Source organism: Pagrus pagrus, assembly GCF_965226575.1.
Source record: "Pagrus pagrus genome assembly, chromosome: 23".
Classification (NCBI taxonomy): Eukaryota; Metazoa; Chordata; class Actinopteri; order Spariformes; family Sparidae; genus Pagrus; species Pagrus pagrus.
The window spans coordinates 17,954,027-17,981,676 of record NC_140205.1 but is presented as its reverse complement, the minus strand read 5'-3'; the positions used below and the strand labels follow the sequence as shown (position 1 = coordinate 17,981,676).

The following is a 27,650-nucleotide window of genomic DNA, read 5'->3' as shown; positions in this document are numbered from 1 at the left end:
AAATGTTGAATAAAGAGGCTGAAGTTACAAGAGTTTAGTGTCTTCTTAAACTGCATACATTAGATTTTATGACAGCACAACACAACACTGACCTAATTTTAGCCAAGTTGATGAGGCAAGTGTGTTTATTCATTTAATACATTCAGCAGACACTCAGCAACACTGTGTTGTTGTAGTGTAATGTCCACATTATTATATTTTATGTACTGTGCTGTTTATAGTACCATATTTTCTGTTCTGTGTTTTTTTGTTTACCTACCCAGGACATCAGGTGCAGTTTAACTGCTAGCGTTCTCTGGTACAAATACTTTTAACTGTTCCACCATCTCTGTAAGAATAAACAAACAAAATTAAATAAACATTAGCTTTTTTTCAATTGGTGGTCTCGCCAGTCCAATATTCATTCTACTTTTGTCCCAGTTTTGGTCTCCACCAACTCCTGACGAAATGTAGCTCTTTAGCAACATCATGTTCACCGACTAGCTGTTAACTTTGTCTGCTGCTTGGTTCTGGGAAGGTAGTGTACATTGAGTTTGTCATAGCTTGTTTTTTGCTGAAAACGGCTGCCTGCTTTAGCTGTAGACAACGTGGATAAAAGTGATAACACCACTGAAACAAAACAGAGGGCTGAAAGACGCTAAAACACATCACAGTGCTCCACAGAGTCGCAGAGTCTATGTAAAAATATTGATTGATTGATTGATTGATTGATTGATTGATTGAGCAGCTTTTAACTCAATGTTTTCGTATTGCCAGCAGCCTGAAAAACAATTGACAATGAAAAAAAAAATCTATTTTGGAATGCACTGTAATGTAGAAAAACAAATATTCTTATTTGAACATTTTAATCACCTAATGTGACATATTTACATCATGAATTAATACAAATTAAAAAATCTAAATCATCAAAATTCTAATTTAGCCTATAATAACCCTAAAGAGAGACCTGAGGTCAGGCTCAGCTACAGAGCAGTGCTCCCTCAGCTGAGGGGGATTAAATGTCCCGGTGAAGGGCACCTCAGCAGGGCAGGCGTTATAGTCACATGGCTCCGCCTGAATAATGGCCTTCATAATCACATCAAGCCTCCATCTCTGTTTTGAGAAAAGTTATTTTTGCTCTCACTGTTCGATGGAGGGATTTTTTCGCTTTCTGCACATGCAGCCAAGCAAAAATAGCCTCTTCTTTGAAAACTGATGATTGGTAGGTTCCTGCACTGACAGAGAATTAGCTTTGCTGCGTACTTTGGCAAACCTGCCGCTGCATTGATATTGTGCAACATGAATCAATACCAATTTGTGTGAAGAAGCAATTTCATACCCATTCCTATAATGCATGTAATCTCAGCGGCCAGACTGCTGAATGTTAAAATGCTCTGAGCCTTTGTGCCCAGTCTGACGACGGAGCGCTGTTGTGACGTTCATCGGTGAGCCATCACTCTTATAGCCAAAACTAATCTGGTGATAGACATTTTCTCACTTGCTGTTCCTTATTTAGCAAAACTTGTCCCTTGAAAGAGTAGGAGATGTGGTTGTTGTGATTTGTGTGTGTCTCTGTGTGTGTCTGTGTGTGTTAACTTCTGGACTACTTCCCAATGCAGTAGCATCAAGGTCATCATTATCTGGAACATTGCAGAGGAAGACAACGATTCTTGTCTCCTCCAGCAGCCCACTTGTTTTTCTTGCATGGAGTCATTTTGTTATTTTTAGGTCTCTTTCCACTTAGCTCCTGATTCCTGTACCTTTAGACTGACTCCTACTCTGTCAGGAAGTGCAGGTAGACGGCTGAAAAGAGCTGAAGCGAGCAAACACATTGATGTATAATGGATGTTGATGCTGCTGCCTGCACCGAGATGCTATTTTGTAGTCCTATCTATTTTAGCTATCTTAAATTATTGCTGGACTTAAATTCGTGTGTGTGTTTGGTTTCTCTACAGGCCTCTGTAACAAACAGTGACGTGATTTTTCTGAAGCTTCACGCACCGTGGGACGTTCTCTGTCGCTACGCAGAGCTCATGAACATTCGCATGCCTTTTAGGTGAGACAGCAAATGTAACTTGCATTAAGCGTGCCTCTCCTAAGGTCTAAAAATGTGTTTTATGCATTTTATTACTTATAAAACATTTGTAAAGGCAGTTGTTCTGAATATTTTAAAGGTGCAATATTCATTCATACTCAAAACAAATAAGGGGCAGCATATCACCAGAGAAACTGCTAACTGCTGCTAACTGTACAGTATCTACCATTGGCTAGTTAGCTCAGTTAGCCGTGCAACTAGCACAGCAGCTTGGGACCGGGACAGGCCAGGGCTAGCTGGTTAGCATGCTAAATACAATAGATATCTCTGCAGTGTTTCCCACAGAATCAGACTTTAATTGTGGCGGCGGTTGTCATGTTTTGTTCTATGACACACAATCAGTTAATACCCCACATAAAAACATAGTAGAACAGGTAATTGCAGTTGTAACAGAAGCAGTAATAGTAATTGTAGTATCAGTAGTAGCAGCACCATTCATTTGTGTAATCATCCTCATTGTTGAACTGTATTAAGTACTAATTATTCCCTCATGTTCCAGGAGGAAAATCTTTTACATGCATCGAAGGCACAAGTTCATGAGCAGGTGAGGCGGCATGAGATTAGCTGACAAAGCACAACTCTGCTCCGCTCCGGCATCTTTAACACAAACTTCACTTGCAGGATGGAGAAGCGCATCAACAAGTTCCGGGGGTGGCTTCCCCGCAAGCCCATGAAGTTCGACAACAACACTCTGCCCGACCTGGAGGAGAACGAGAGCTTTACCGCCCCCTTCAGTCGATCAAGGATACATCAGTGAGTGTTTGTACAGCTGTGCTTTAAAAACCCGTCCCACAGAAATGACTGGAGCTTTATCTTGTGCTGCTGCCTGGTGTTTTCCATTTCCTCTTTAATTGTTTTTCCACTTGAAAATCTCTCCGTTGCCTTTCTCATACAAATTGACCCACCACACACACACACACACACACACACACACACACACACACACAAATCATTCAGACAGATTTTTAATAACTGGTTCGTTTCACTGCAGTTTCATCATCCACAACAAAGACACTTTTTTCAACAACGCCACCAGGAGTCGCATTGTCCACCACATCCTCCAGCGGGTCAAATATGAGGAGGGTAAAAATAAGATGGGTGAGTTTTTCCCTTGGCAGTATGACAAATTCCAAATTAAAGGAAAATGGCTGCTAACTCGAGAAGGGGTGCACAAAGAAAATGGAAGAAATAGAGTATCTGACATTCAAGTCCCTCTTTGTCCAAATACACCACTTTTTGTGCAGTTAACACAAGTGTTTAAGTTAGTAACTTCACTTTTCACAGTTAGCATTGTACATATTGTTAAAAGCATTCATTATTCATCTTTTTATGTAGTGTTTTTACCATTTTTGATCATTTTGATAATCACCTCAATAGCCATGTTAGCCAGTCAGCTAGCCTAGCTGGCTGCTAAAATGGGGAAAAGCACCTTCAAGTTTATGAGCAATGTGGTCGGACCGTTACAGCTCAGTTTTATAAGATGGTGCACGTCAGTTACTTTAATGTTTGGCAGCTTTTCCAAGCATCGTGTTTGAAAATGAGCCACAGCTACCTAACGTTAGCTAACGTTGGAGCTGCACTGAGTGACTAGCTAATGTTGCTAACGTTTATCTAAGACACTGAGGTGATTATCAAAATGAAAAAAACATAAAAAACATCACACTATTGATAATATGTACAATGGGTTACACCCCGCCTTTCCGAAACCCCGCTGTTCCGAAAATAGACTTCCATTCATCGTAATGCCGTGGTTTCCCATTTTTTCTTAAGACCCCGCTATTCCGAAAAGGCAATTGTGGTACCCCTGACCCTAACCCCTAACCATAACCATATTGGGAAGTAATTGGAAGTTGAAAGTCGGATTCGGAACAGCGGTGTGTCGGAGTGGGGTGTGTCGGGATGGAGGGGTTTCGGAATGTCAGGCTGTTCCCTGTACAATGCTAACGCTAAAAAATAGAAGGAACTAACTAAACTAACCAGCTAACTATTTCCAAGTTGACTCTACGTGATGTTACCTTTGCCTCCAACCTTTGTTATCACCTTATAGTCCTGTAAAAGGGGCTCCATGGAACTTCTGTGTTAGAAGAAGCCGAAGAAGCTAGAAGCCGGTCGTTTAGGCTAGCGGACCCCATTTCTAAACTGATGTTAGCTACTGTTGTCCTTTCTTGTTGCCTCTTCTTTAATGCCAAGCTTACATTAGACTACTGTGAGGCAGATGTATACAAAGCATCAGCCCTTTACCTTTATCCATGATTTTAACATCTACAGTGTTGAATTTGAAATGGTCCTCAGGCATCTGTTGCTCGGGAAGGCTTGACGTTACGAAACCCCTCCATTCCGACACACCCCACTCTGACACACCGCTGTTCCGAATCCGACTTTCAACTTCCAATTACTTCCCAATATGGTTAGGGTCAGGGGTTCCACAATAGCCTTTTCAGAATAGCGGGGTCTTTAGAAATAATGGGAAACCATGCCATTACGATGAATGGAAGTCTTTTTTCGGAACAGCAGGGTTTCGGAAAGGCGGGGTTGAACCCTGTTGCTCCTCATTCATGATTCTCTGTTTCTGATTCCAGGACTCAATCGTCTTTTGAGCAATAATTCATATGAGGCAGCTTTTCCGCTTCATGAGGTAATAATCCACAAAGCCGTACATTAAATTCTGTGTCATTTTTGTAACAGATTCCATGTGATGGTATCACACTGATAAATACATGGATTATCCATGTCTGTCTACTTGTGTGTGCCTTGACTCTAACAGGGGAGATACCACAGCAAAAACTCCATCAGAACACACGGAGCAGAGAACCACCGGCACCTGCTGTACGAGTGTTGGGCCTGGTGGGGGGTGTGGTACAAGTACCAACCGCTGGACCTCATCAGGTAACTGCAGTCAGACATGTAGAGGGGGTTAAAGGTCACATTTAAAATCCGAACATGGTGACAGGTAGTCAGTTTATTTCTCTATGAATGTATTTCAAAAAACACTCAAAGAAAACCTCACGCTCTCTCCTCCTGTGCTCTGCCGGTGTTTCAGGAGGTATTTTGGAGAGAAGATCGGTCTGTACTTCGCCTGGCTCGGCTGGTACACGGGGATGCTGTTTCCTGCGGCGCTGGTCGGCCTCTTCGTATTCCTGTACGGCCTCTTCACGCTGGAGCACTGCCAGGTCAGGTAAACACACCTCCTCTTTTCTATGAGAACAATAAGTGTCCCTAGAGCTGGTAGTTGTATTGTATTTGAAGCATTTTTAAAACACACTGGAAACACCAGCAATAAACTGAAACAGCTTTCTACTCAACATAACTCTGGCTTGAGTTCCAGGAAGCATACTGACACTTTCTCCAACCCTTACTGAGATTAACTGTCTTGTGTTTTCACCATTGCTTGACATATAACACCATTATTTGAGTCTGACGGGCTAACTGTTGTTCTCCAGTAAAGAAATCTGCCAGGCCACTGACATCATCATGTGCCCCATCTGCGACCAGTACTGCCCCTACCTGAGACTGTCAGACAGCTGCATCTACGCCAAGGTAGTGTCACCACAGCACGGGGACGAAATGTTCCAGACAGCTGTTGTGCGCTTTGTTATTGTACTCTTGGAATAAATGCCAATTAAGAGCTAGAACACAGTTTGTAAGTGAGAGCCACCTTGTGTTTTTTGCAGAGGTGCTCTGAACACCTCCAGTTGAGGCAATCTTCAACTCAGAGCTGAAAAGCACACAGAGTCATTGTCAGACTGTCAGTGGCTCGTCCTTAAATACATGTAATAACACGCCTTGGGCTGATAATCATCCAGGCGGAGCTCTTGGATGAGATAGTGGTACTTCCTGTGATTGCTCCTTCCATCTCCGTGTCTAGCATTTTATCTGGGAACAGCCTCTCACTCTCAGTCGGACCCAGAACTCCTTTCTGTGGCTCCTTGAAGTGGCTATCTATCTAATCAAAAGGAAGTTAACTACTTCTAGCTAGCCAAAACAAAAAGGTACTGCGAAATCATGGGTAGGCTAAGGACAAGTGATTTGGTGGTTGCCTGGCGACAATCAAAAAAATTGGTCTGCACTGCTCTTTATTTAAATTGTGGGCTTAATTAAAAAGGCAGTGTGATGCGCAGGTTGCTGAACACGCTCTGTCTGATCGGCCCTAGTGAAAATTATTATTGGTCTGGGACTGAAGCTAAACTACATTTGTCCTTTCTTCTCCTCAGGTCACCCATCTCTTCGACAATGGGGCAACTGTTTTCTTTGCTGTATTCATGGCTGTTTGGGGTAAGCTGAACAGTTCATGGCTAATGTCTTAGCAAGAATGTTGCATCTTTACGCACCCAGCAAACACATAACAACAATAGCAATAACTTGGAGTCATGTTTCTGTTCACCTGGTGTCCAAAACAGCACGTCATTTAGCTCTGTTTTGGTCTCCACCAGCTGCCGGGGGGAATATCTGGCTTTTTGGCTGCTAAATCCACCATGTTCACCAGCTAGTCAAAAACATTGGTTCTAGGCAGGTAGCTGGACGTGTAGCTGATGAGAGCGGTGACACTGAAGAAAAACATTAACGTTGCGGGCTGTGAAACCGAAAGATGCTGAAATGCACCTTAGAAGCGACTCTGTTTGCTGAGCTGGGTAATAATCCTCTGTGGTTTCATCAATATGATCAACACCTTTCACATTACACACAGTCTCTTGATCCATTGTTCATATAAAAATGTATTATTTCAGTTTATTTTTCATTGAAATGATGCAAAAATATTGGAAATCTCAAAAAATAAAACTATTATTGCCACAGTTAAGAACTACACATTACAGCGTTGCATATAGATTGTACACAGTTTAAAATTTTTTCCTACACATTTCATTTACTTTTGGTCGATGCAACTTGTCAGTTCTGAACGAGGTCCCAGGGTATAGAAGGTGCAAACAGAGAGTGTTTAATGGGTTCATATTGTTCAGCTGCTGCAGGCGTGGCGGGGGATGGAGCAGCAGGAGCAGCAGCGCTACAGAGCTGATAGCTGGCCTGTTTGTAAATGTCAGGGTGGCAGGATGAGGCTGAGGAACACAAAAGAAAGGGAAAAATGAAATATGTGGTTCATATCTGTTAGCAGTATTTGCAGTTACAATGAAACTTTAACAGGAGAGTTTTCATTATAAAAACACATCTTTTCTATCTTTTATAGCTAGTCCCTCCCGTGGATGTTATCATATCAGTCGTATTGATATTAAATATTGTATGCATTGTCCGCAGACTAAATGCTCACCAATGAGTTTCTTAACGGCATCTGGGTGTTTGAGAGCCTCTCGTACTCTGTTGTCCAGTCTCAGAAATCTCAGCATGAAGAACAGAGCCAAACACAGCTGCAGGGCAAAGGTCAACACACCCAGCACGACGATGGTGTTGTTAACTGTTGAGGGTAAAGAAGAGGGAAAGATGTGGCGTAGTGCAGAGGTGAGACACGCTGCCAGGACACGTGCATTTCAACTTAAAGTGCATGTAAGCATTGTACTACCAAATACTCAATCCAAGTGCCATCAGATTTAAACCTTCAGTGGAGTTGTTATGTAACCAAAAGCTTCTAATCTACAGTACTTAAATCAAAGTGAGGACATGTTAGAGTTGTTTAATTCATGGATAGTAAGTGATGTGCCGTTATACCTGCTAATGAAAGCAGTGCAGGCCCTGTTGCATTAGTGTGTGTTAATAATTCATACACTCAGACATATTCAGACAATGTTCTCATCACAGTGGAAACCATATCAGTTTCACCCTTATGAATATTTAATGGTGACTTGCAAGTATAGTGACACGAATATCAAGTCATGGCAGGAGTAAAGAATGAATGAAATGTAAAGCAAAAAGAAATTAAATCATCACTTTACCCAGAATTGAAACTTCAGTCATTATCTCCTCCACCCCCATGCTAATTGAAATTCAGGTGAAATGACGTAATCCACAAATCATTTCTGGAGCTTCACAGCAAAAGAGCATTGGATCATTCTCCTAAACAACTGAAGCAGCTGGGGACTTGTTTTAAAATGTATAACCACTCATACCGCTCATCCAGCGTAATCCAAGTCTCTGGAAATTGAAAAGACGTTTTTTTACACTCTCAACATGCGGCCGAGCTTGTGCAACCACTTCAGACCCCTAAATCTTTGATATTTGCAGCTACGGCGAAAATTTGAGCTGAAAAAAGTGTTTAAATAAAGTATTTTTAAATCAATTTGGGATCCTGGGGCTTCCAGAGACTCAGTCCCCATCTACTCAAGTTGTTAAGGAGAATGTAGCAACTCTGTTTTGCTGTGACTGCGAAACTTCACAAGTTTCCATTGGCACGAAGCAGATGACTTAATTTTCATTTCTGGGTGAACTTATCCTTTAAGGAATTACTTGTGACAAAGAAATCACACCATTTTGACTACTAGGAATCTATATTTCATCGGAGATTTCACAGTACCAGCTGATGATAGCTGCGGCGTCAACTCCAAGTGGGTGACCTCTGGCTGAGAGGAGCCCAGGGTCAGGTTCTGGTTCTGGAGGAATCCCATCAGATATGTCACTGACATTGAAAAACAAAGCCATGTGAAAAACAGCCTTTTAACACTTCCTGCATTGTACTTATTCAAGTGAACAGACCAAAATTCATGTCATGTATTTATAGCTGTTACGTATTATTTAAAGGTGCACTATGTACGAATTTTAGTAATAGAATAGTAATTGTGAGGTTGTGACATCTATGTAGTCTGTTGCAGAGATAACTATTGAAGTTAGCATGCTAACCAGCTAGCCCTGGCCCATCCTGGTGCAGAGCTCCTGTGCTAGCGGTGTAAACACAACCCCCCTGGTGCTCCGAGCTCCCAGTCCGGACCGCTAGCTGCACGACTACCCGAGCTAACCGGCTAACTGCAGCTACAGTTAGCAGCAGAAATTATGCATTTGATGTTTGTAGCAGAACAGGCAGTACAATATTTTTAGAAAGATGTTGTTTTAAACACCATTTTATAATGTCAGCGTGCTTTCAGATGTTTATTGTAGGGTGTTAAGGTCTACCTCTTATCTCGTCTGCAAACTAACTTTAACACACAGCACAGTGCAACGTGCTGAGTCATCAACCTATTGAAATGCGAGTTTGAAACGAGCTTTGTTTGCATAAGCGTTAAAAAGCATCATTTAAAGTTTAAGTTAAAACTACAGAAATAGTTTCAACAATGACAGACTTAAGATTTATTTATTTTTTTAAACATGAGACAAAACATGAAGCTGTATGGGTGCAGTAAAAACCTTACTTTAAAATTAAAAGATCTGAGTTTGTTAAGAGAAGTGCATACAGCTGAGTAAAATATAAAACAAGCTATATGCATGCTTATAAAAACACATGATACATGACTCATATGGAAATCTGATTGAAAACATGCCAAACTGATATGAAGGTTTTGTACAGAGCACCAGGATCCTGGTGGAGAATGTTCCTCTGCGAAGAGCAAAGTGGAAGATTGAACTGTTTTCACAGCTGAGTCAATGTCTGCACATACTTACATAATATTACAGTTAAACGTTATTATATCCTCTTTAGAGAGAAGTCTAATAGAAATTCTAGTAACGTACTGACCTTACAGTCGCTGCTTCTCCGTGTTGGAAGTTGCTGTTGCCGCTGCTGTCCAAATGAATATATTTCTGGGTTCGACTGCTGCAGAGAACCAGCTCAAATCCCTTCATTAAGGATCCTCAGAAGTGCGCTCCCCTGCCGGCTTCACATGGGAAGCCGTGCCCTTCTCAGACAGCTGAGCCTTGACATTCAAAAAACGTTCAATGGGAATGTGGACGTGAAAGAGAAAAACAAACAACCAGAATTAGTTTGGAATTCTTACGATGAAAGCTTATGATCAGTGTGAGCGGAGCTCCGGTTGTCGGTGGAGAGGCTGGTAAACAGGCGCAATAAGTAAGCTATCCACAGGACTTTGTTCCACGCACTGTGTCTGAGGGCAACCTCTCCATGAGGTAATGAGTGAGTGTCATTGTAAACACTGAAGTCAGACACTATTTTGGCACTTTGCAGAGGAACAATGTCAACACAGTTTGATCATCTCATCATCAAACAGGCGAGTCATTGAGGATTGAGCCAATCACATGGGGTGATAACAGGGCCCCGCTTCTTCATGGATAATTACATTACTCAGATTAAAGGAACAGTTCCCTCAAAAATTAAATTTCAGTCATTATCTACCCTCTAGAAGAGAATAACCAAGATTGTTTTAGCCTGATAACAGCATGTCAGCATGAATTAGTTTGACCTTTTGGTCACATGAGGGATTTTGGTTCTTGTCCCCCAAATGTCCAATTTAGGTGAAGATGTAGGTGTAACACTGGCACTGGCTGATTTAGTTCTTTTAGGTTTGCCTGTTGCACAATGACACAGTGTATGGCTTTGTCATGTTTCAAAAAAGAAATGACTTTTAGTTTTATCCACAGGTGCACCTGCTACTACAGGCTGTGACAAATTATGTAGTTTAGCATAAGGCACTACCACACTACTTTTTGTGACCTACAATGTACTGCAGAGTATATAACCATCATTAAATCCTTATAACACGTTTCTTTAAAAAGTACAGAAAATAAAAAAAAAACATACAAAGAACAAACATTTTAAAAAATACTAGATCGTAAAATAAGTTAAAATAATAATAATAATAATAATAATAATAATAATAATAATAATATGGCAAGAGTGGGATGATAAAAACCCAGCAACATTTTAAATATCTTTGAACACTTTCCCATAAAATAAAGTTTTAAGTCTGATCTCACCTTTGGTCACAAGTTAGGATCGAGCAACAACATCCACAGATCGCTGATATAACTTGGAGCAATGCCAGTTACACTTGAGACGCTGAGAATTTTAAAATGAACACATAACAGGACAAGCAAAGCTGTGAGCTCATACTTCTTGGTGCATGTTAAAATTCAGGCTCCTTCAGTTCAAATATTTGCTGAAAACAAACGAGTGGTGGGCCTAAAGGGAAAATCAATACAACTGTTTAACTTTAAAACGTTTGACTTTAAATGTGTTTAAATCTGAAGGAGACAAAAAATATTGGATTGTACTCATTACTCATTGCTGTCATCAACACTATTTCAAGCAGGCAGCTGTTATCAACATACAAGCTCAAACTTACTGTACACTACCTGCCCACTACCAAATGGCAGACAGACAGAGGAAGCCATTAGCTACTCAACATCCAAGATGTTTCCTCAGGGGCTGGTGGAGAGGAAACACAGGCAAAAATAAGGAAGAGGAGCTGTTTGTTTATGTGTTCCACATAACAACTCTATAAGATGATAATATGTCAATGATGTGTTGTTCACAGCTCGTTCCACTGCCCCAAAGTGGCCAGAAGAAATCCTTAAAACAACAGGGAGGCAGCAAGAATGTGATTTAGTGTTTAAAAGGTCTGATAAAGTAAACTTATGCAAGGAAAAATAGAATATTTGCCTCCCAGTCATACTGAGTGTTTTACCCTGAAGGTAATATCAGACGTTATGAGGGGTACCATCAAACACATTGTGATTAACACTGGTTTTACTGTTTTCACTGACAGAAACAGTCATATAAAACACCTGACGCTGTTGTATTCATGTTCCAGCAACAGTCTTCCTGGAGTTCTGGAAGAGGCGCCGAGCTGTCCTCGCATACGACTGGGACCTCATCGACTGGGAGGAAGAGGAGGTGAAGTACTTTTAATCTGCTCCCTTTCAGACCGAATGAATGTCGTGAGTGAATATACAAAATTGCTGCCATTAACGGGTCTATTTTGAGAGAGTTTGTAATTTGATTATCTAGCTTGTTGCTCTTTGGCTTCACCCAGAGAGATTTCAAGCCAAAAAATGGCAACATTTCAGCCTTCACAGCAGCTCTGCCCTTTAGAAATGTTCGCCTGTAGTGCTTTTTTCGGTCTATGCCAGTCTGCAGGATACATTTAAAAAGGGGGAAAACGTTTTACTGAGCGCCTGCACCAGGGGAGCCTGTCTCTGTCTGAGTTATGACTCAGTGAAAATGTACAATTTTAACACTTGTACAATGGAAGCTCTTACGAACTGAGACCCCTACACAGTTGTCTTATTAACATTTGGTTCTATCAGACATTTTTGTGGGTTCAGAATGTTCTCGCCTGTCTTACGTATCAATCTCCAACCCTCGTCTGTCAGTCAGTCAGTCAAACTGGTAAATGTGCCCTTTGAAAGGCTGCTGTTAGTGGGTGTGAAGTGACTCAGAGTCTCAGTCTGCTTTGTACAGAACGAAGACAAGACAGATAATAAACTCTTTGACTCCTCTCATCAAAAGCTTCCAGATATAACTGTGGCTAACTGCACAATTGATGCGGGGGCTTGGTTATAAACAGTGGTGTCGCTGACAACACTGTCCACGTGAATATGCCTAGCTTGATGCTAAACCCAAAAAACATGTGCCCAAAAATAATTATTCATATCTGTGCATGTTCAGTACATTCCCTCGCCAACTATGTTCTGAGCACAATCCTCGAAAAGAAGAATGTTTATTAATGTATGGACTCCCAAAGTGTTCCATTTTAATTATACACATGAGACATTATGAAATACATTGTCACACGAATAAAGTAAAATACAGATTTGAACAGAGAATGTGAAATTATTGAATAAAGTGTAAAAACTCAACTTTATTTTAGTACAGAGAATATCATTTTTATATCCCATATGCCGTCTTTCAGAAGTCGTTTTATCACACAGAATTTCCCCCAATGACACGTTTATTTCATATTCTCATAAAGTCACTTTTGATTGTTTTCACCAATCATTGCCCCCTTGCATAAAACTACTAATACATTTAGACAGTTAGCTCCTGTTAGCGAGGGCAACATGTGGTGCACAGAAACAATATGCAACCTCTCCTTTTATTTACCTGACTGGCTGAACTACTCTAGCTGGACTGGCTGTTAACACCTGTTGCTAGCTGGTGAGTTCAGTGTCTCCTCGGCAGTGTCGTGTTTGTGCCTTATCTTTTCGTGTGGTCACTCCCGCTAACAGAAACTAGCTAGTTAGATCGTAGTTAGATGTTATGTTTTTATAATTTACTTTGAGAAAGCCCTTATTGGTGGAAAGGGTAATAAGTATGTAAAAATGTAACACTGCTGGATGGCAAAGGGCAAGAACTGATTAAAACTCTACTGTCACTATGAAAGTTTTCGATTAAAGAATAACAATGAACTTTTCATTTGAAAAAGTATACATTATCAATGTATATTAAAGGAAAATAATGATAAAATGACAATTCATTAGAAATGTATTAAATGTAATGGCTCCTTTATATATCCTACTCTCATACATTAATATGATTATTGTATAACGTCTTCTTCTATGTAATTAATATGGAATAAATGAGCTCAGATCATTAAACGATACCAAATCTATAAATCCTCTGTAGTACTTTTTAAGCATTTTTTTCCTCAGAGAGGGGAAATTAACTCCGCCTATGCCCATGTAAGGAAACTGACGAAGCTGTACTTGATTGATAAGTCAGGAAATAAAATACAGTACATGCACACTTACTGTATGTGCTGTATTTTAGCCATTCATATGTATAATTTAAAGTTTTGACACTGGTGTTGGGTCTTCTTCTTTCTCTTGTACATTGCTTTTAACACTCCTGCAAATGGAATACATCATTTATTTCACATTGTCTGTGCGTATATAGAAATTTATAGAAAGCATCTCACCTTTACTGGTAGAGTTTGCTTACATATCTTGTCCTCTCTCTTCCAGGAGGAAATACGCCCCCAGTTTGAGGCCAAATACTCCAAGAAGGAGAGGATGAATCCTATATCTGGGAAGCCTGAGCCTTACCAGGCCTTCACTGACAAATACAGCCGCCTCGTCGTCTCAACATCTGGGATTTTCTTCATGGTGAGTTCGTAGGGAAATAAGTAAACTAGCAGGTGTTCCACAATCACCTTCGTATGTACCCTTACAATCTTTATTTACAGTTTTTATTTAAAGGGGAAGTCTTGCCACCATCTTTTATTATTGTAGATTTCAATTATTCTTCTGCATATGCCTTTTATTAGCAGTACATCATGCGGTTTATTTTTTTCAGTATAGCATAGTACAGTGTAAGAGCAATGTAAAGTTAATTGTATATGCACTAATGGTATTTTTGCGTGTCACCATGATGTCACAGATCCTGGTGGTGATCGCCGCTGTGTTCGGCATCGTCATCTACCGCGTGATCACCGTCAGCACCTTCGCCGCCTTCGGCTGGGCTCTCATCAGGAACAACTCTCAGGTGGCGACCACGGGGACGGCAGTCTGCATCAACTTCTGCATCATCATGCTGCTCAACGTGGTGAGTGCCTGCTGTCCATCAGCAACAATGGTGCAGAGATGAGGCGGTACATAAAAAAGTGATCATCAGATTTGACGCTTTTGCCATTTGTACATGTAAATACTAAATGTACAGGCTTTTAATAGGTTGTTGTTAAGCAATACTAAAAATCTACAATCAATTTAACTTCTTCCCTAACTAATGGCCAACATTGTACTTTTTTTTTTTTTTTTTAGCTGTATGAAAAAGTTGCTCTTCTTCTCACTAATTTAGGTAAGTTGATTGCAGATCTAATATTTTTGAGGCTGAAGGGTGTTTATGGTTTAGTGGCTTAGTCTTTACTAAAAGTGCATCATGTCTGCATGCCTTTGTGAAGGAACTGTGTGGCTCCAGAATCTGTAACCTACTGTATTAGTGTATCTCAGCGTTCCTCCTTCCTCTCTGTGCCACCACAGAACAGCCCAGGACAGAGTCAGAGTGGGAGAACAGCTTCACCCTCAAGATGTTCCTGTTTCAGTTCGTCAATCTCAACAGCTCAACCTTCTACATCGCCTTCTTTCTGGGAAGGTGAGGAAGTCACGACATGACATAGGTGTTGTCTTTTCCTGGTTTTAAAGGCAGCATCACAGTAAAATGATGCCAGCCCTGCCTGTAATATAGTAATAATAATAAAATTATAAAATAAAAAGACAGAGGATTAAGACAGAGATAAAAAACAAACAAAAATAGAGAAGAGAAAACCAAATGAATGTAAGAGTTACATTACAATTCCAAATTATTTACATTTGTTGTTATTTATTCTCCCTTATGTGCCAGTGGAAAAAATCTTCATTACAAAAATAATAATTGTTTATTATCATTGAGGAGCACAAAGTTGATTGTGCAAATGTATGAAAACAACGTCTAATATAACCTTCTTTGACAGTAAAAAATATTCTTAGTCACTTACTTAGATAAGTAATAAGATGTTTTCAGTACTTGCATAGCTCTACAAACTGATGGCAGGGATGTAACGAGGCAGTAGCTCATTAATGTGCCAGCGCAGTGTTGATGTGACACAGCAGATAACAACCAGCCGCTGCTATTGATGAATGTCATCTTATTTGCTGATAAGCTGATAGCAGTCAACAAGGCAAATATTGGCTGATGACAATGTTCAGCCGATAAATCAATGCATCCCTAATTTTGGTCGGAGTCCTGGCCTTGTCAGGACGAATGTAACTGAAAAGCTGTACTGCGAAGACTGTTTTACTTGTGGCGACAGCGCATATTGATTTTCCAACAGGAGCTTTTGGTCTGTCAGTATAATATGACTAAACGTCAATATGTTAGACATCTTGATGACCACTGCAAAGTCTGCTGATGCTGAATATTATTAAAGCTGCCACCTGACGTAGTTTTTTCCCTGGCCGACAGGTTCACAGGCCGGCCCGGTGCATATCTCCGCCTCATCAATCGCTGGAAACTGGAAGAAGTGAGTCATTACTTTGCTCTCCCATGGGAGAATAACAGCAAAGCATTATGGATCTAAGTTTTTCTAAATTGGATGCTTAGCTATTATTGTATGCCCACCAGCAGGCATTTAACCCCCAGCTGGCAGATGCAGGGAATCAACACACACTGAAGTGGTCTAAGGGGAGAAAAAGAGCCTGAGCAGGCGCTTTTAGGTGCTGAGCTAATGTGCTCCCACTTGTTCCCACGGCTGCTGAAGTGGAAATGGAAAAAATTCTGTATAATGTGACATGTGCAGCACAAGTGCAGCCTCAGTCGGCCTTTTGTGGCAATTTAATGTACCCTAGGCTGTACAGTATTAGGTTTTGTGATGATGTTGGAGGGGAGAGATTACAACTCATAAAGAAATAAGGGCAAACCTGCTGTAGCTGTGACCTCTGCGGCAAATTTCCGCCTCATAGATAGAAAGATGCAGTTGCTGTGAGGTGGACACGGCTTCATGGACTAGTGAAGTGATGGGCAGTGCATTGCAGTAGCGCACATCCAAAGACCATTTAATTCAATTTAACGTAATTTAATTTAATCATGTGCTGGATGATGGATTATGAGAACATGTAAAACAACAAGGTCTGCACACTGCAGCTCCCTTAAGGGCAAGTTTATGAGTACATCCACAAGTTAAGAAGGAGAGCGTCACTCAAAACATCACTTGTTTCCAGTATATGAAAGAGTGCAATTATGAAACCATCATTTGGATGTATGAAAGGGGCGTGGTTAAAATGTGGGGGCGGGGCAAGCTGTCATCAATTATCAAGGAGCTCTGCCCAGTCCAAGTCTAACTAACTGGAGGGGAGTTGCAGGCTTTTATACTCTGTGTGGGAGTGTCCTTACAGAGTCAGAGCTCTGAGTTTCAGAGTCGTTAGGGCCACTTCATGTGGGTTGCTAGGGCTAGGTGAGCCCAGGTGTGAATGGTTGTTAAGCTGTCTGGGGAGGGAACTCAGTACTGCATTGTAGGTGGTCGATAAGTGGGCATATACAGTCAGTCAGTCAGCTGTCCTTTGGCTCATGACTCAATGTTTCCGCAGATTTTATGCAAGTCTGTGAATCCATTTAGAAGTTTTTCACCTTTTTGTTATTATACTTTCCCATTGCTACGCCTTCTTTTAGCCTTTTTGCATTAACACACACACACACACCTTCACATACACATTAGACCAAATTTTAGCCTCCTAGGGTTAAACTGTGGCTGCCAAAAGGTCTAAGCCATGATTATAAAACAACTCTGTTCTAAACTCTAAATCAATGACAAGAAACACAACCAGTACATTACCAGAATAAATGTTAAACATCAGACAGTGTATTTCCTATTGGTATATAAAAAAAAACATACAGTATAGTGCACACTGAATACAGTTTGGCATAGAATTACAGAATAACTGACTAATTCACATCAAGTCGCCTGTGCCTTGGCCGAAAAAGCTGCACTTGAACAAATTGCAGACACTATAGTCGACAGCCAACTAGTGTGTATGTTCTGCATCTGCACAAGAGGAAATACCTTTCCAATCAGCCAGTTGGCTGTAAAAGTGCCAACGTTGCAGGACACACTGCAAAAACTATGGCCTCAGCCACTTAGTGACCATCCAGACATTGGTAGACTGCCAACCATCGTCGGCCAATGACACACACCCATAGATCCCCTTATATTTCCACTTATGTCGCCTGATTGGGCCTCTTCTCAGGACTGTGTCACCATGTACAGGCTGAGCTTTATTGAGTTTGTATTGCATGTATTTGTGTAGGACGATTTATTCTGCTATCATTCTCATTGGTACATTGATTACATGACATCATAGCTTAACCCGGCTTCCCGCCGATTAGAGGTCTAACCAGCCAGAGTAATTGCGTGTGAGTACAGAGCTGAAAGTAAGTCGCCGTGAGTGATGCTTACAAAACCTGACAGAGCAGTGGTGAGTCCTTGTACGGCAACACACGATGCATCCAGTTTTTGCTTACATTTGAAAAGTGCCATTATTAGCAATGGCTACAGTTTGATTTGACCCTCTCTCTCTGTCTCTGTCTCTCCCTGTTGCTGCAGTGCCATCCCAGTGGCTGTCTCATCGACCTCTGTATGCAGATGGGGATCATCATGGTGCTAAAACAGACCTGGAACAACTTCATGGAGCTCGGCTACCCGTTAGTTGTTTTTTTATAAATGTCAGACATGCAAAGAAGAAGTATTTAAAAAATATCTATCAAAAATGAGAAAATATCCTCAGTCAGATGTACTGTAGTACCAGATGACTGTAGTGCCGAATCTAAAATTAGATCCACTTGGTTCTGGACTGAATCAATCATTTTTCTTCTGTACTTCTGCCAGGCTGATCCAGAACTGGTGGACCCGGCGGAGGCTGAGGAGGGAGCACGGTCCGAAAGCCAAGGCCAGCTTCCCACAGTGGGAGAGGGATTACAACCTACAGCCAATGAATGCCTACGGACTCTTTGATGAATACTTAGAAATGAGTATGTTGCGTCTAAAGTGCCGTATTTAACATGTTCAGCACATATAGCTCCAGTGATTCAAACCCAACCCACATTAGTGCCGCAGCCTTTAATCTTTGATATCCCAGATGCACTGCACACTTTAATCTGCTGTAATACAATTTTCTGAACAATCCAAAAAGATGTTTCATTTGGTGACCCGGCAGCTGCAGTGCATGTTATGTAACTGTGACACAGATTTGTTTTGGATTGAATTTTGGGCTTGGAGCCCGTCCACGTGCTCACATGTTGCACTGTCCAATCAAATCAAACATTTTAACATGGGAACAGACACACAAGAAAATGTAGAAATGGTCCTTCATTTACATTTGTGACTGAGCTGTAATGACAATATTTGTATGTTAAAGGAACAGTTCACTCAAAAATGAAAATTCAATCATTATCTGCTCGCCCTCATGCCGATGGAAAGTCGGGTGAAGTTTCTTAGACCACAAAACATCTCTGGAGATTCACAGTGAAGCAGCGTTGAAACATTCTCCTCAACAGCTGAAGTAACTGGGGACTTGTTTTAAAGTATGTACAAAACGATATACATACAGCTTGTCAGGCATAATCCAAGTCTCAGGAAGCTCAGAGATCCCAAATTGATTTGAGAAGATGTTATTTACACCCTTTTTTAAGCTGAAATCTTCACTGTAGCTGCTAAGATAAAAGCATTGGCGCATACACGTCTGAAGTGGGTAAGCTGAGATTTACAAGCCCTTGTGAACTATGTATAATTCGGTGAGTACCTGCTACCCAGAAGCTTGCGTCACACAACAGAAAGCTCTGTTGAAGTTGCAGCAGGTGCCTTACGTTACATTTTCTGTTTTATCTATATCTACCCATTGCAGCTTCTTTCAATAGTGCAAATATATAAAAAGATGGTTTGTTCTTGTCCTTGATGTTTCAACAGAGAGAAGTGTTTCTTATCGGTGACTCCCAGACTCCCACTACATGACCTGGAAAGACTACAGCTGTGGCTTGCTAATGTGTTTAGCTTAGCAGCTACAGTGAAGATTTCAGCTTGAAAATGGTGTAAATAACGTCTTTTCTAATCAATTTGGGATCTCTGCCCTTCTGGAGCCTTGGATTACACCAGATGGGCTGTAAAGAGCAATTTTAAGTTGTTTTATACATTTTAAAACAAGTCCCCATCTTCTTAAGTTGTTTAGGAGAGTGCTGCAACACTGTTTTGCTCCAGAAATGATTAGCGGACCGCGAAATCTCACCCGACTTTCTTTCTGCATGGGAGTGAGCAGATAATGACAGAATTTTCATTTTTGGCGGAACTGTTCCTTTAACGATGGAAATAATGGCGCGGTGAACTCACACAGAATTATCACTCAATTATGCAACACTTTAGCATCTTTCAGCTCATTGTTTTGGTTTTCCCAGCTTGCAACTGTACTGTTTTGGTCTCCTCTCAGCGCTATCATCAGAGATGTTCTAGACACAGCAGGCAGCTGTCTTCAACAAAAACACTACCTGCCCATTATCAAACAGCAGGCAGGCGAAGTTAGCGACTATTAGGGCATTAAGCAGCTCATAAAAAAGGAGCTAGAGTACTGGACTTATATTCATTTGGTGTTCAGGAACATGACTAAATAAACGATAATGTTGCTCCACATCTGCTGGTTGTATATATACACAACTGTATGCTAACATGTTAGCCCTGATGAACATCTACAGGAGCTATAGGACCTAAGGACTGATGGTTTTGTGTTTGTTTCAGTTTTACAGTTTGGCTTCACCACCATCTTTGTGGCAGCGTTCCCTCTGGCTCCTCTGTTAGCGCTGCTCAACAACATCATTGAGATTCGTTTAGACGCCTACAAGTTTGTCACACAGTGGCGACGACCTCTGCCTTCACAAGCCAAAGACATCGGTAAGTGAAGATGGTACATTTACCTTTTGTCTTTTTAAAGTTTGCCTTCCTGTTTTATGTGGTTTTATGTATAAGGTATTTAAAGTGCAACTGTATTTAGGGATCTGGTACGGCATCCTGGACGGCATCGGCATCTTGTCTGTCATCACCAACGCCTTTGTCATCGCTGTTACCTCAGACTTCATCCCTCGCCTTGTTTACGCCTACAAGTACGGACCCTGTGCGGGTCAGGGTCGAGCAGGGGAGGGGTGAGTGATCATTACACAGATTGTTTTAGTTCCTTTGTGTCTTTTTACTTCGCTCACTTTGTGTCGTGGTGGTTTATTGTGGTTTATTGCTCCTCAGGTGCATGATGGGTTACGTCAACGCCAGTCTCTCAGTATTCCGGGTGTCTGACTTTGAGAAGAGATCAGAGCCCAGGACTACTGGCTCCGAGCTGATCGGAGACGCTGTGAAGTACTGCAGGTTAGTGTGTGTGTGTGTGTGTGTCTGCACAAACAGCCTTCAGTGCTCATCAAGGATAAAATTGCTAAAATTTGTCTGTAATATGTCATCATATGGTTTTTGCTGTGACCGAGCCACAATTAATGTTTTCCTGAGCATCTTTTGAACCAAAAACACAGAGGCATTTTAATTTAATAGGACTTGGCTGCAAGCAGTTGTGCAACCCCAGGATGGATTGCATAACCTATTGTTACCGTATGTAAATCCATCATTTTATCAACGATCCCTATTAGCCGATACACAGGCTCTTAGTGAGCTCCAGGTAAAATATAAATCACAATATATCTCAGATATTATCTCAAATCCGGCTTTAACAAGAATGATAAAGCCCCACTGATTTAAAGCACTGGTTTTCTCATATGTAAAAGCACCTTTCAAGCAACTATTCTGGTATTTAACTGAGGTTTGCTGTATCCTTCCTTCAGTTGTTGAATCACTGACATGAATAGCCGTCATTAGAGCTGCTCTGTGACGGCCTCTGAACTCATCTGTCCGTCTCATCAGGTATCGTGACTACAGGGAGCCTCCGGACTCTGCTGAGCCGTACTCGTACACTCTACAGTTCTGGCACGTCCTGGCAGCCCGGCTCGCATTCATCATTGTATTTGAGGTCAGTGTGTTTTTGATCTTTGACAAGTGACACCAGACAGCAGGCTGGGTGAAGAACGGAGGCCTTGATATTGTTCTGTCGATGCTTTTGACCTTTTTGTACCGTACCATCTCCACCAGTGAGTGCCCCTCTACGTCTAACTCAACATGTTGCTTTAATTTGCTTTGCAGCAAATAAAGAGCTCTGGTGATGTTGTTTATTTTCCCCGTCAGTACTTTTATACCCCAGATCCATTTAACTTGATTGATTAATTCCTCCCTAATCTCACAGAACTATTCAACCCCTTGATGTTTAAAAGAATTAGCGAAACAAACAAACTGAGCTTTAATTTGGGATTTTTGCCTCTTAAATCAGATTAATTTAAATTAGTTTTCTTAGAAGTTAGTCATGCTTGAACCCACAGCTGGCTAAAAACTTCCTATTTAGATTAGATATTAGATATAGATTATTAGATTTTTAAGTACTGTGTGTACAACTGATTTAAAACGACACAGATAAGACAAAAGTGCTAATAAACAGTATATTCTAGGGTCATTTTGGATTTTGAGGTCAGGGTTGGTGAAGTCGTCAGACTTTCCGAGTTGAACTGCAGACTGGGAACTCATAAATTCTGACTTCCCGGTTCAGATGTTATGCACCAATACTGCAGGTGGAATTTATAACTTGTCCAGGAAACAAACCCAGTGTAATCAGTGGATTGTACTGATTGAGACTATCAGTGTCATCCTGGACTTTCTCCCCCTGTCAGATGTGATTGTTGCTGTCGTTTTTCTTCAAAAAATAATTCTTATCTTATCTTTAAATTGCTTAACAGAAGGAAATAAGCTCAAACTGTGTTCATATGTACAAATCAGACTCTCTTGTAAAGCTGGTTTATAAAAATGTTTCTATTAATCGACTGTCTCCATCTCACTGAGAGTGAAAAAGTCTGCATGTTTGGGATTTTCCATCTTATCACCTTGAAGACGCAGCTTAGATTATTACTATTGTAGGTATGGCTCTGGCATTTGTGATAACGCGCTCTGTTTTGGCAGCATATGGTCTTCGCCATCAAGACCCTGATCGCATATCTGATCCCCGACCTTCCCAAGGACCTGCGAGACAGGATGCGCCGAGAGAAATACCTGATCCAGGAGATGATGTACGAGGCCGAGTTGGAGAGGCTTCAGAAGGAGAAAAACGAGAAGAAGAAGAAGAAGGACAGGGCCCATCACAAGGAATGGCCCTGAACTGGTACAGAATCAAAAAACAGTTTGTACGCAAAATGATTCAGCTCTGTCGATGACTTGTGTGGGCTTTTATTTATCCTGTTACCACAAAGGAATTTACTGTTCGCTAAGCCCCCTCGCCTGACATAGTAAGAGCTATACGTGCCATCTGAAGTGTGTGGGCGGTATATTGTTTTTGTGGCCTATCCAAAAAATGTAATAAGAAATCTAAGGAATGGATTCAGCTGTGTGTTTATCTGCTCTGATGTTAGCTGTAATCAGCAGCATGCTTGGCTGATTAGCTAAATCCTACAGTAGTAAAACCAATAAATGTATCATTAGTATTATGTGTAGTTATTGTGGTCTGCCGTATTTACCTACGGTGTGGAAGTCAGTCCTCACTGCTATCTGAGCTTAGGCTAACGTTAGCATCTCTGTCCTGCTCTTTATTGTTATACTCCAGGAACCCTGGCCACTGTCACCATAGATATTTGTCAAACACCTCAACCAGCCCTCACTCAGAGCCTTTTCTTCTGCAACATTAAAAAATAAATCATACTCCTTATAAAAATATGAAAATGTAAGCTGCACAGCCAAACAGTCTTATTTTAGTTTGAATCAGACTGATTTCATTCATTTTTCCTCATTATACCTACTGCAAAACATTAAAGCAACATTATGTAGAAATTGGCATTTTGTGCAATTAGGCGCCCGCCACAGTTAGCTGTGATCCTACCCTCTCACTGAAGTTACATAGTGCAGAAATTGTACCATCAAAATGATTTTGAAGCTTATTCTAAGATAAAAAGTTTACATAATGATGTTTTGACAATGCAGCTTATTTGGTGCAGCAAGTCTACATGGCTCATCCACTGTAGCATTAGCCTCAAGTGCATATTTACGATCACTTTTCCATGATTGTTGTTGTTGATGAAGTGGAAACAATAAAAAGTCATTCAGTTGTTTTCAACCAATTCATGGAGGTAACGTTAAGCCTAATTGGCAAACTAGCTATGACAGATAAAATCTACTACAGTTGTCACTCCAGCCGACAAAATGATGGTCAGTGGCCAGAAATGAGAAGCCTGGTTTTATCTGTCATTAAAATCAAGGACCCATTCGTTCAAAAATGACTTGTTGAATCTGCTGCTGTTGTTATTGTAAACTGCATTATGTGCCATACGAGTGCAGGAACTCTTGACAGGTGTAGCTTCAGTAATTAATAGGAAAATTAATAAAGAGCTGGTATCAGAGTTGTTGTACTTCCAGACATCAGGTTTATAAATATAGAATGTAACCCTGTTTGTTTCCCTGTGTTAACAGGCCTCACCATGCAGTTTCTCTAATCCCAAGGTTATCAGCTGGTGTCTGGTTGTCTCTGCACAGTGGAGGGAGGGGAGGAGCGCTGGGTTTCCTGCATGATACTGGACCCTTACACCTTCCTCTTGCCATGTCAGACCAGCGCCTCTTAGTGGACAGTTGATGAACTGCATCCAGCAGGGCCACTCGGTGACCACAGAGCCCATGTGTTTGCATACATAACGGACGTCCTCTCAAACATTTGGCAGCGGGTTTTGCTACTTTTTTTTCTTTCTCTCCAGATAGTTTCTACCACCTTGGACTCACAACAGCGTATGTCTTCAGATCCTGAATGTAGATTCCAAGCGAGACTAAACTTTTACAGATTTCTTGTTTCAAACAAGAGAAATAACTCTTCCAAGCTTACTGAATGACAAACCCTGTTTACATTTCTCCTTGTTTGGGGAGTTCACATTTTGCTTTATTGTAAATAGAGATATTTAAATGAATGTCAGGCCATGTGCTCTGCTAAAGATTAGTGCAATAAAAACTAGAGAATGCAATTTCTTCAGAAATTGCGGTGGGATTGCTGGCTGCTGAGAAGCTGACGCTGAGCTGTATCGCTTCACGTATAACTGGGCGCTAAACTGCATTGCTTGAAAAACTGGTAGCTGAACTGTATTGCTTCGTGTGCAGATGGGAGCACAAAAACATCCCTTGACGGATGGCTGGGAGCTAAACTGCATTGCTGCTTAACGTTACATGAAGGAGCCACTGAATAGAAGGAATCAGAATAGTAGGAAGTGGATAAAGGATGCAAATTATAGTGAAAGCAATGGAAGTTGCTGAAATTAGATTTATAGTGTAAGGAACTAAATAAGTTAGATGTATGAAGATGGAGTTGAGGTGTCTTGGTTGGGGTAAGGGCCTCTCAGCTGAGATCTAATGCTGCGTTCCAGACAACTCGGAACGAAGAAGACAATATTTGCCCTACGAGAAGAGGAACAGTCTCAAAAATCACAGTTCCTACTTGTAAACTCAAAGGTCCATCTACCCCGACTTCATTAAGAAGCAGTTGTCTGACATTACACAACAATGGCAGCACCCAAGGGGAAGCTGTAGGATGTATTTATAGACAACAGCATATGTATTGGACCAGCAAAATTGTGTGGTGTATTCCAGAGAGCAGGTTTCGTGAAAACTTGGAGTACTTTAAACCTCCGTCTGACTTTGACTGGAACGCAGCATAAAGTCCTGTCCTAGAGGGAGATGAGTTGTGTATGTGTGGGTGACTTAAACTGAAATTATACTTCCCATGTCCGCAAGCGAGCTGGGGTCCATCTGTTGTATGTTTACTTGTTCATTTCACCACTACACTACAAGAAGCTACTGAATTAACTGTGTATGTGTGGAATGTGTGAGTATAGACAGAACTACTATGCGTCCATGGTACGTGTCCGTTTGGGAATGTATAGAAAACATTATACAGGCAACATTAGGGAACTTATTTCAGACTCAAGACCAGTTAAATGGGGATGCCTGGTGCAACTGGGACAAAAGCCCTTTCCACAATTGGGGACGAACTGAATTTGTCTTCTAATCTTAGGGTTGGGCATGTACTGGTTATGGTTAGGGTTACAGGGGAAAATAATGTAAGTCTATGTAATTCCTCCAAAAGTGGCCTCAATAAGTTGTGTGTGTGTCTATAACCATGTGTCTGTCTTCATTAACACCTGTTTTGCTGCCTCAAAGCAGTCTGTGAGAAACAATATGTTGTTCCAAAAAATATTTTTACATTTATGAGTTCCCTCTTTGAAGGGTCAGGACTTGCTTTGTGAGCATGTGTGTGTGTGGATGTGTCACGTCAGTTAACTCCCGAGGGACTCCTGGGTCCAACCGGTCACTTACTATAGATCCACGAGTCAGTAATCAGAGAAGCTGTCTAATAAGCTAATGTCAATCAGCTGTGTGTCCCCACATGTGAGGGTAAATGCTGAGTGAGCCCTGGGTCACACACTTCAGTTAATAGAGATTAAAATAAGACGCACAAGTCAAAATCTAAGTTATTACTCAAAGAGCGTAGTTCCTATCACCTGTAGAGAGAGTGGACTGGATGTAAGATATGTTTGTGGTGTCAAAAGTTCTGGAAATAGAGCAGCCTGATAAACGTCCTTTCTGTTTTGGTCTGCTCTCAGTTAACATCGGGGTAAACGGGGCAGTTGGATGTTGGACTCCTGTTGCTTTGAGGCTCACAGTGCAAAAAAAAGAGAAGATGCAATAAGAAGATATGTTGTTTGAATGAAAAATGTTGATTAAAGATTTAAAAAGAGGAGGTTGAAGACAATTTTGCGAGACAAATCGAACAGTTTAACCCATCTGTGCATGACATCACCCACTCTAACTCTGCACATTGTGTCCATTCATCTGGATGGGGGGAAAAGAAGAAGGATGATTGACTCTGACTGTAGATGGGATTGCAGCTGTTGCCCAGCAATCCCACCAATAAAGACAAACGAACGAGGAGCAACTTAGAGATCTGTTCTATCTGAACTGTGGCAGGCAGACGCTTTCCATTTGAATTTAGATGAATAACTGCTGTAATAAACATTATTTATTGTAAAGAAACTTGACTTTGACTTGATGTGTGTGTGTTTTTCTTCGGAATCGTGAACAAGTTTTTGTGGTCAAGTGGAATTGAACACCCCGACAGATAAACAGAGGTCTGGTCATTTTGGCCTAATGAAAGAAAAAATGAAAAAACTATCTGAGATGGTTACTCAGGAATTGTTTCCTCGCAAAATTATATAACTGGCAGTAATTATAGGGACAGTGTTCAGTTGATATACCTCCAATTCATTAATTCAATTTAATTACTAATGTAACATAATAAGGCTTTTGCTGCACAGCAGATAAGTTCAACATGCAGAAATGTGAAGTTTGTCTAAGCATACAACTCAACCAGTATGACTCAATTTATGATTCAAATCCCTGACTTCACAATGACTAGTAATAAATAACACGGCTTGTTTTTTTTATTGGTTTCATGCTAAGGGAAAATGTTACATAGAATTAAGTCAAGTACAAGAAAATTACGTGTATCTGTGTCCCTGAACACAAAACAAATAAGAAAACAAGTAATCGGGGAAAAAGGGCGACAAAAAACAAAAGGAAAATCAAATATACCACACACACACGCACACACGCACACACGCACACACACACACACACACACACACACACACACAGAAAAAACATACAAAATGCTGATTACATAGTTCTTTCCAGGAAACTTTTTGTAAAGTGCAGGTAAAATGTTTGGATTCACACAAAGTGTAAAACTTTACAGTCGGTTGTGTAACACAGTGACAAAACAATGGCACTAATAATATAAAAAGCAGTCAAGAAGAACAATCCAATATACTTTAAAAAAGATTATTTTTTGGTATTTCAGCTTTATAGTGACAGCTGGAGAGAGACAGGAGAGAGAGTGGGATGACAACAACAGGCCCAGGCTGGACTCTAACCTGAGCACTGCAGGGAGGATTAAGCCTCACGCTACAGGTGAGCCATCAGGACACTCCACACTGCAGTCTACTTAATCACAAAACAAATCAAGGGAACATTAAATCATATCTGTACCGGTTTCTGGTTAGTAGGAGGATGTTTTATATTTTCTGTCACATATTCAATTAATTTTTTATATATTTTATTCTAATGATTTT

At 40.9% G+C, this 27,650-nt stretch overlaps 2 protein-coding genes across 6 annotated transcripts in view; one reads left to right on the top strand and one right to left on the bottom strand.

Moving 5' to 3' along the window:
• LOC311252191 (anoctamin-4-like) overlaps positions 1–26,234 on the top strand; it is a 50,195-nt gene extending 23,961 nt beyond the window's left edge. For 2 of the 3 annotated variants that reach the window (XM_084345140.1, XM_084345142.1), the window contains 23 exons: positions 1,935–2,035; positions 2,574–2,618; positions 2,696–2,827; positions 3,066–3,172; positions 4,654–4,709; positions 4,839–4,960; positions 5,115–5,249; positions 5,515–5,611; positions 6,286–6,346; positions 11,716–11,798; positions 13,868–14,008; positions 14,283–14,447; positions 14,663–14,699; positions 14,882–14,993; positions 15,843–15,900; positions 17,977–18,074; positions 18,259–18,401; positions 20,155–20,307; positions 20,408–20,555; positions 20,653–20,772; positions 21,316–21,421; positions 22,456–22,654; positions 23,953–26,234. In XM_084345140.1, the coding sequence (XP_084201266.1) occupies positions 1,935–2,035; positions 2,574–2,618; positions 2,696–2,827; positions 3,066–3,172; positions 4,654–4,709; positions 4,839–4,960; positions 5,115–5,249; positions 5,515–5,611; positions 6,286–6,346; positions 11,716–11,798; positions 13,868–14,008; positions 14,283–14,447; positions 14,663–14,699; positions 14,882–14,993; positions 15,843–15,900; positions 17,977–18,074; positions 18,259–18,401; positions 20,155–20,307; positions 20,408–20,555; positions 20,653–20,772; positions 21,316–21,421; positions 22,456–22,650 (2,415 nt within the window). In that variant the 3' untranslated portion in view covers positions 22,651–22,654; positions 23,953–26,234. The remainder of the gene's footprint in view (positions 1–1,934; positions 2,036–2,573; positions 2,619–2,695; positions 2,828–3,065; positions 3,173–4,653; positions 4,710–4,838; positions 4,961–5,114; positions 5,250–5,514; positions 5,612–6,285; positions 6,347–11,715; positions 11,799–13,867; positions 14,009–14,282; positions 14,448–14,662; positions 14,700–14,881; positions 14,994–15,842; positions 15,901–17,976; positions 18,075–18,258; positions 18,402–20,154; positions 20,308–20,407; positions 20,556–20,652; positions 20,773–21,315; positions 21,422–22,455; positions 22,655–23,952) is intronic. The other variant, XM_084345141.1, reaches the window with a different exon arrangement.
• LOC311252192 (uncharacterized protein) lies at positions 274–10,142 on the bottom strand. Of its 3 annotated transcripts, none has more exons than XM_084345145.1 (5): positions 9,684–10,142; positions 8,532–8,633; positions 7,335–7,478; positions 6,940–7,125; positions 274–328 (listed from the first exon to the last, which is right to left on the bottom strand). In XM_084345145.1, exons 2-4 carry the CDS (start codon positions 8,620–8,622, stop codon positions 6,959–6,961), a joined length of 402 nt encoding a protein of 133 aa, XP_084201271.1. In that variant the 5' UTR covers positions 8,623–8,633; positions 9,684–10,142; the 3' UTR covers positions 274–328; positions 6,940–6,958. The 3 variants fall into 3 exon arrangements, with proteins under 3 accessions (XP_084201271.1, XP_084201270.1, XP_084201269.1); XM_084345144.1 differs by lacking the exon at positions 274–328 and having other exon boundaries at positions 6,789–7,125; positions 9,684–9,861; positions 9,943–10,140; XM_084345143.1 differs by lacking the exon at positions 274–328 and having other exon boundaries at positions 6,789–7,125; positions 9,684–10,140.
• Positions 26,235–27,650: the final 1,416 nt, after the last annotated feature.

What these genes read in the sequence shown, in the direction of transcription:
- LOC311252192 (XM_084345145.1), bottom strand. Translation starts at nt 8,622, where the DNA reads ATGGGATTCCTCCAGAACCAGAACCTGACCCTGGGCTCCTCTCAGCCA. An exon ending in GCCGCAGCTATCATCAGCTG is followed by an intron (nt 7,479 to 8,531) that starts GTACTGTGAAAT and finishes TACCCTCAACAG; the next exon opens with TTAACAACACCATCGTCGTG. An exon ending in TGCCGTTAAGAAACTCATTG is followed by an intron (nt 7,126 to 7,334) that starts GTGAGCATTTAG and finishes TGTGTTCCTCAG; the next exon opens with CCTCATCCTGCCACCCTGAC.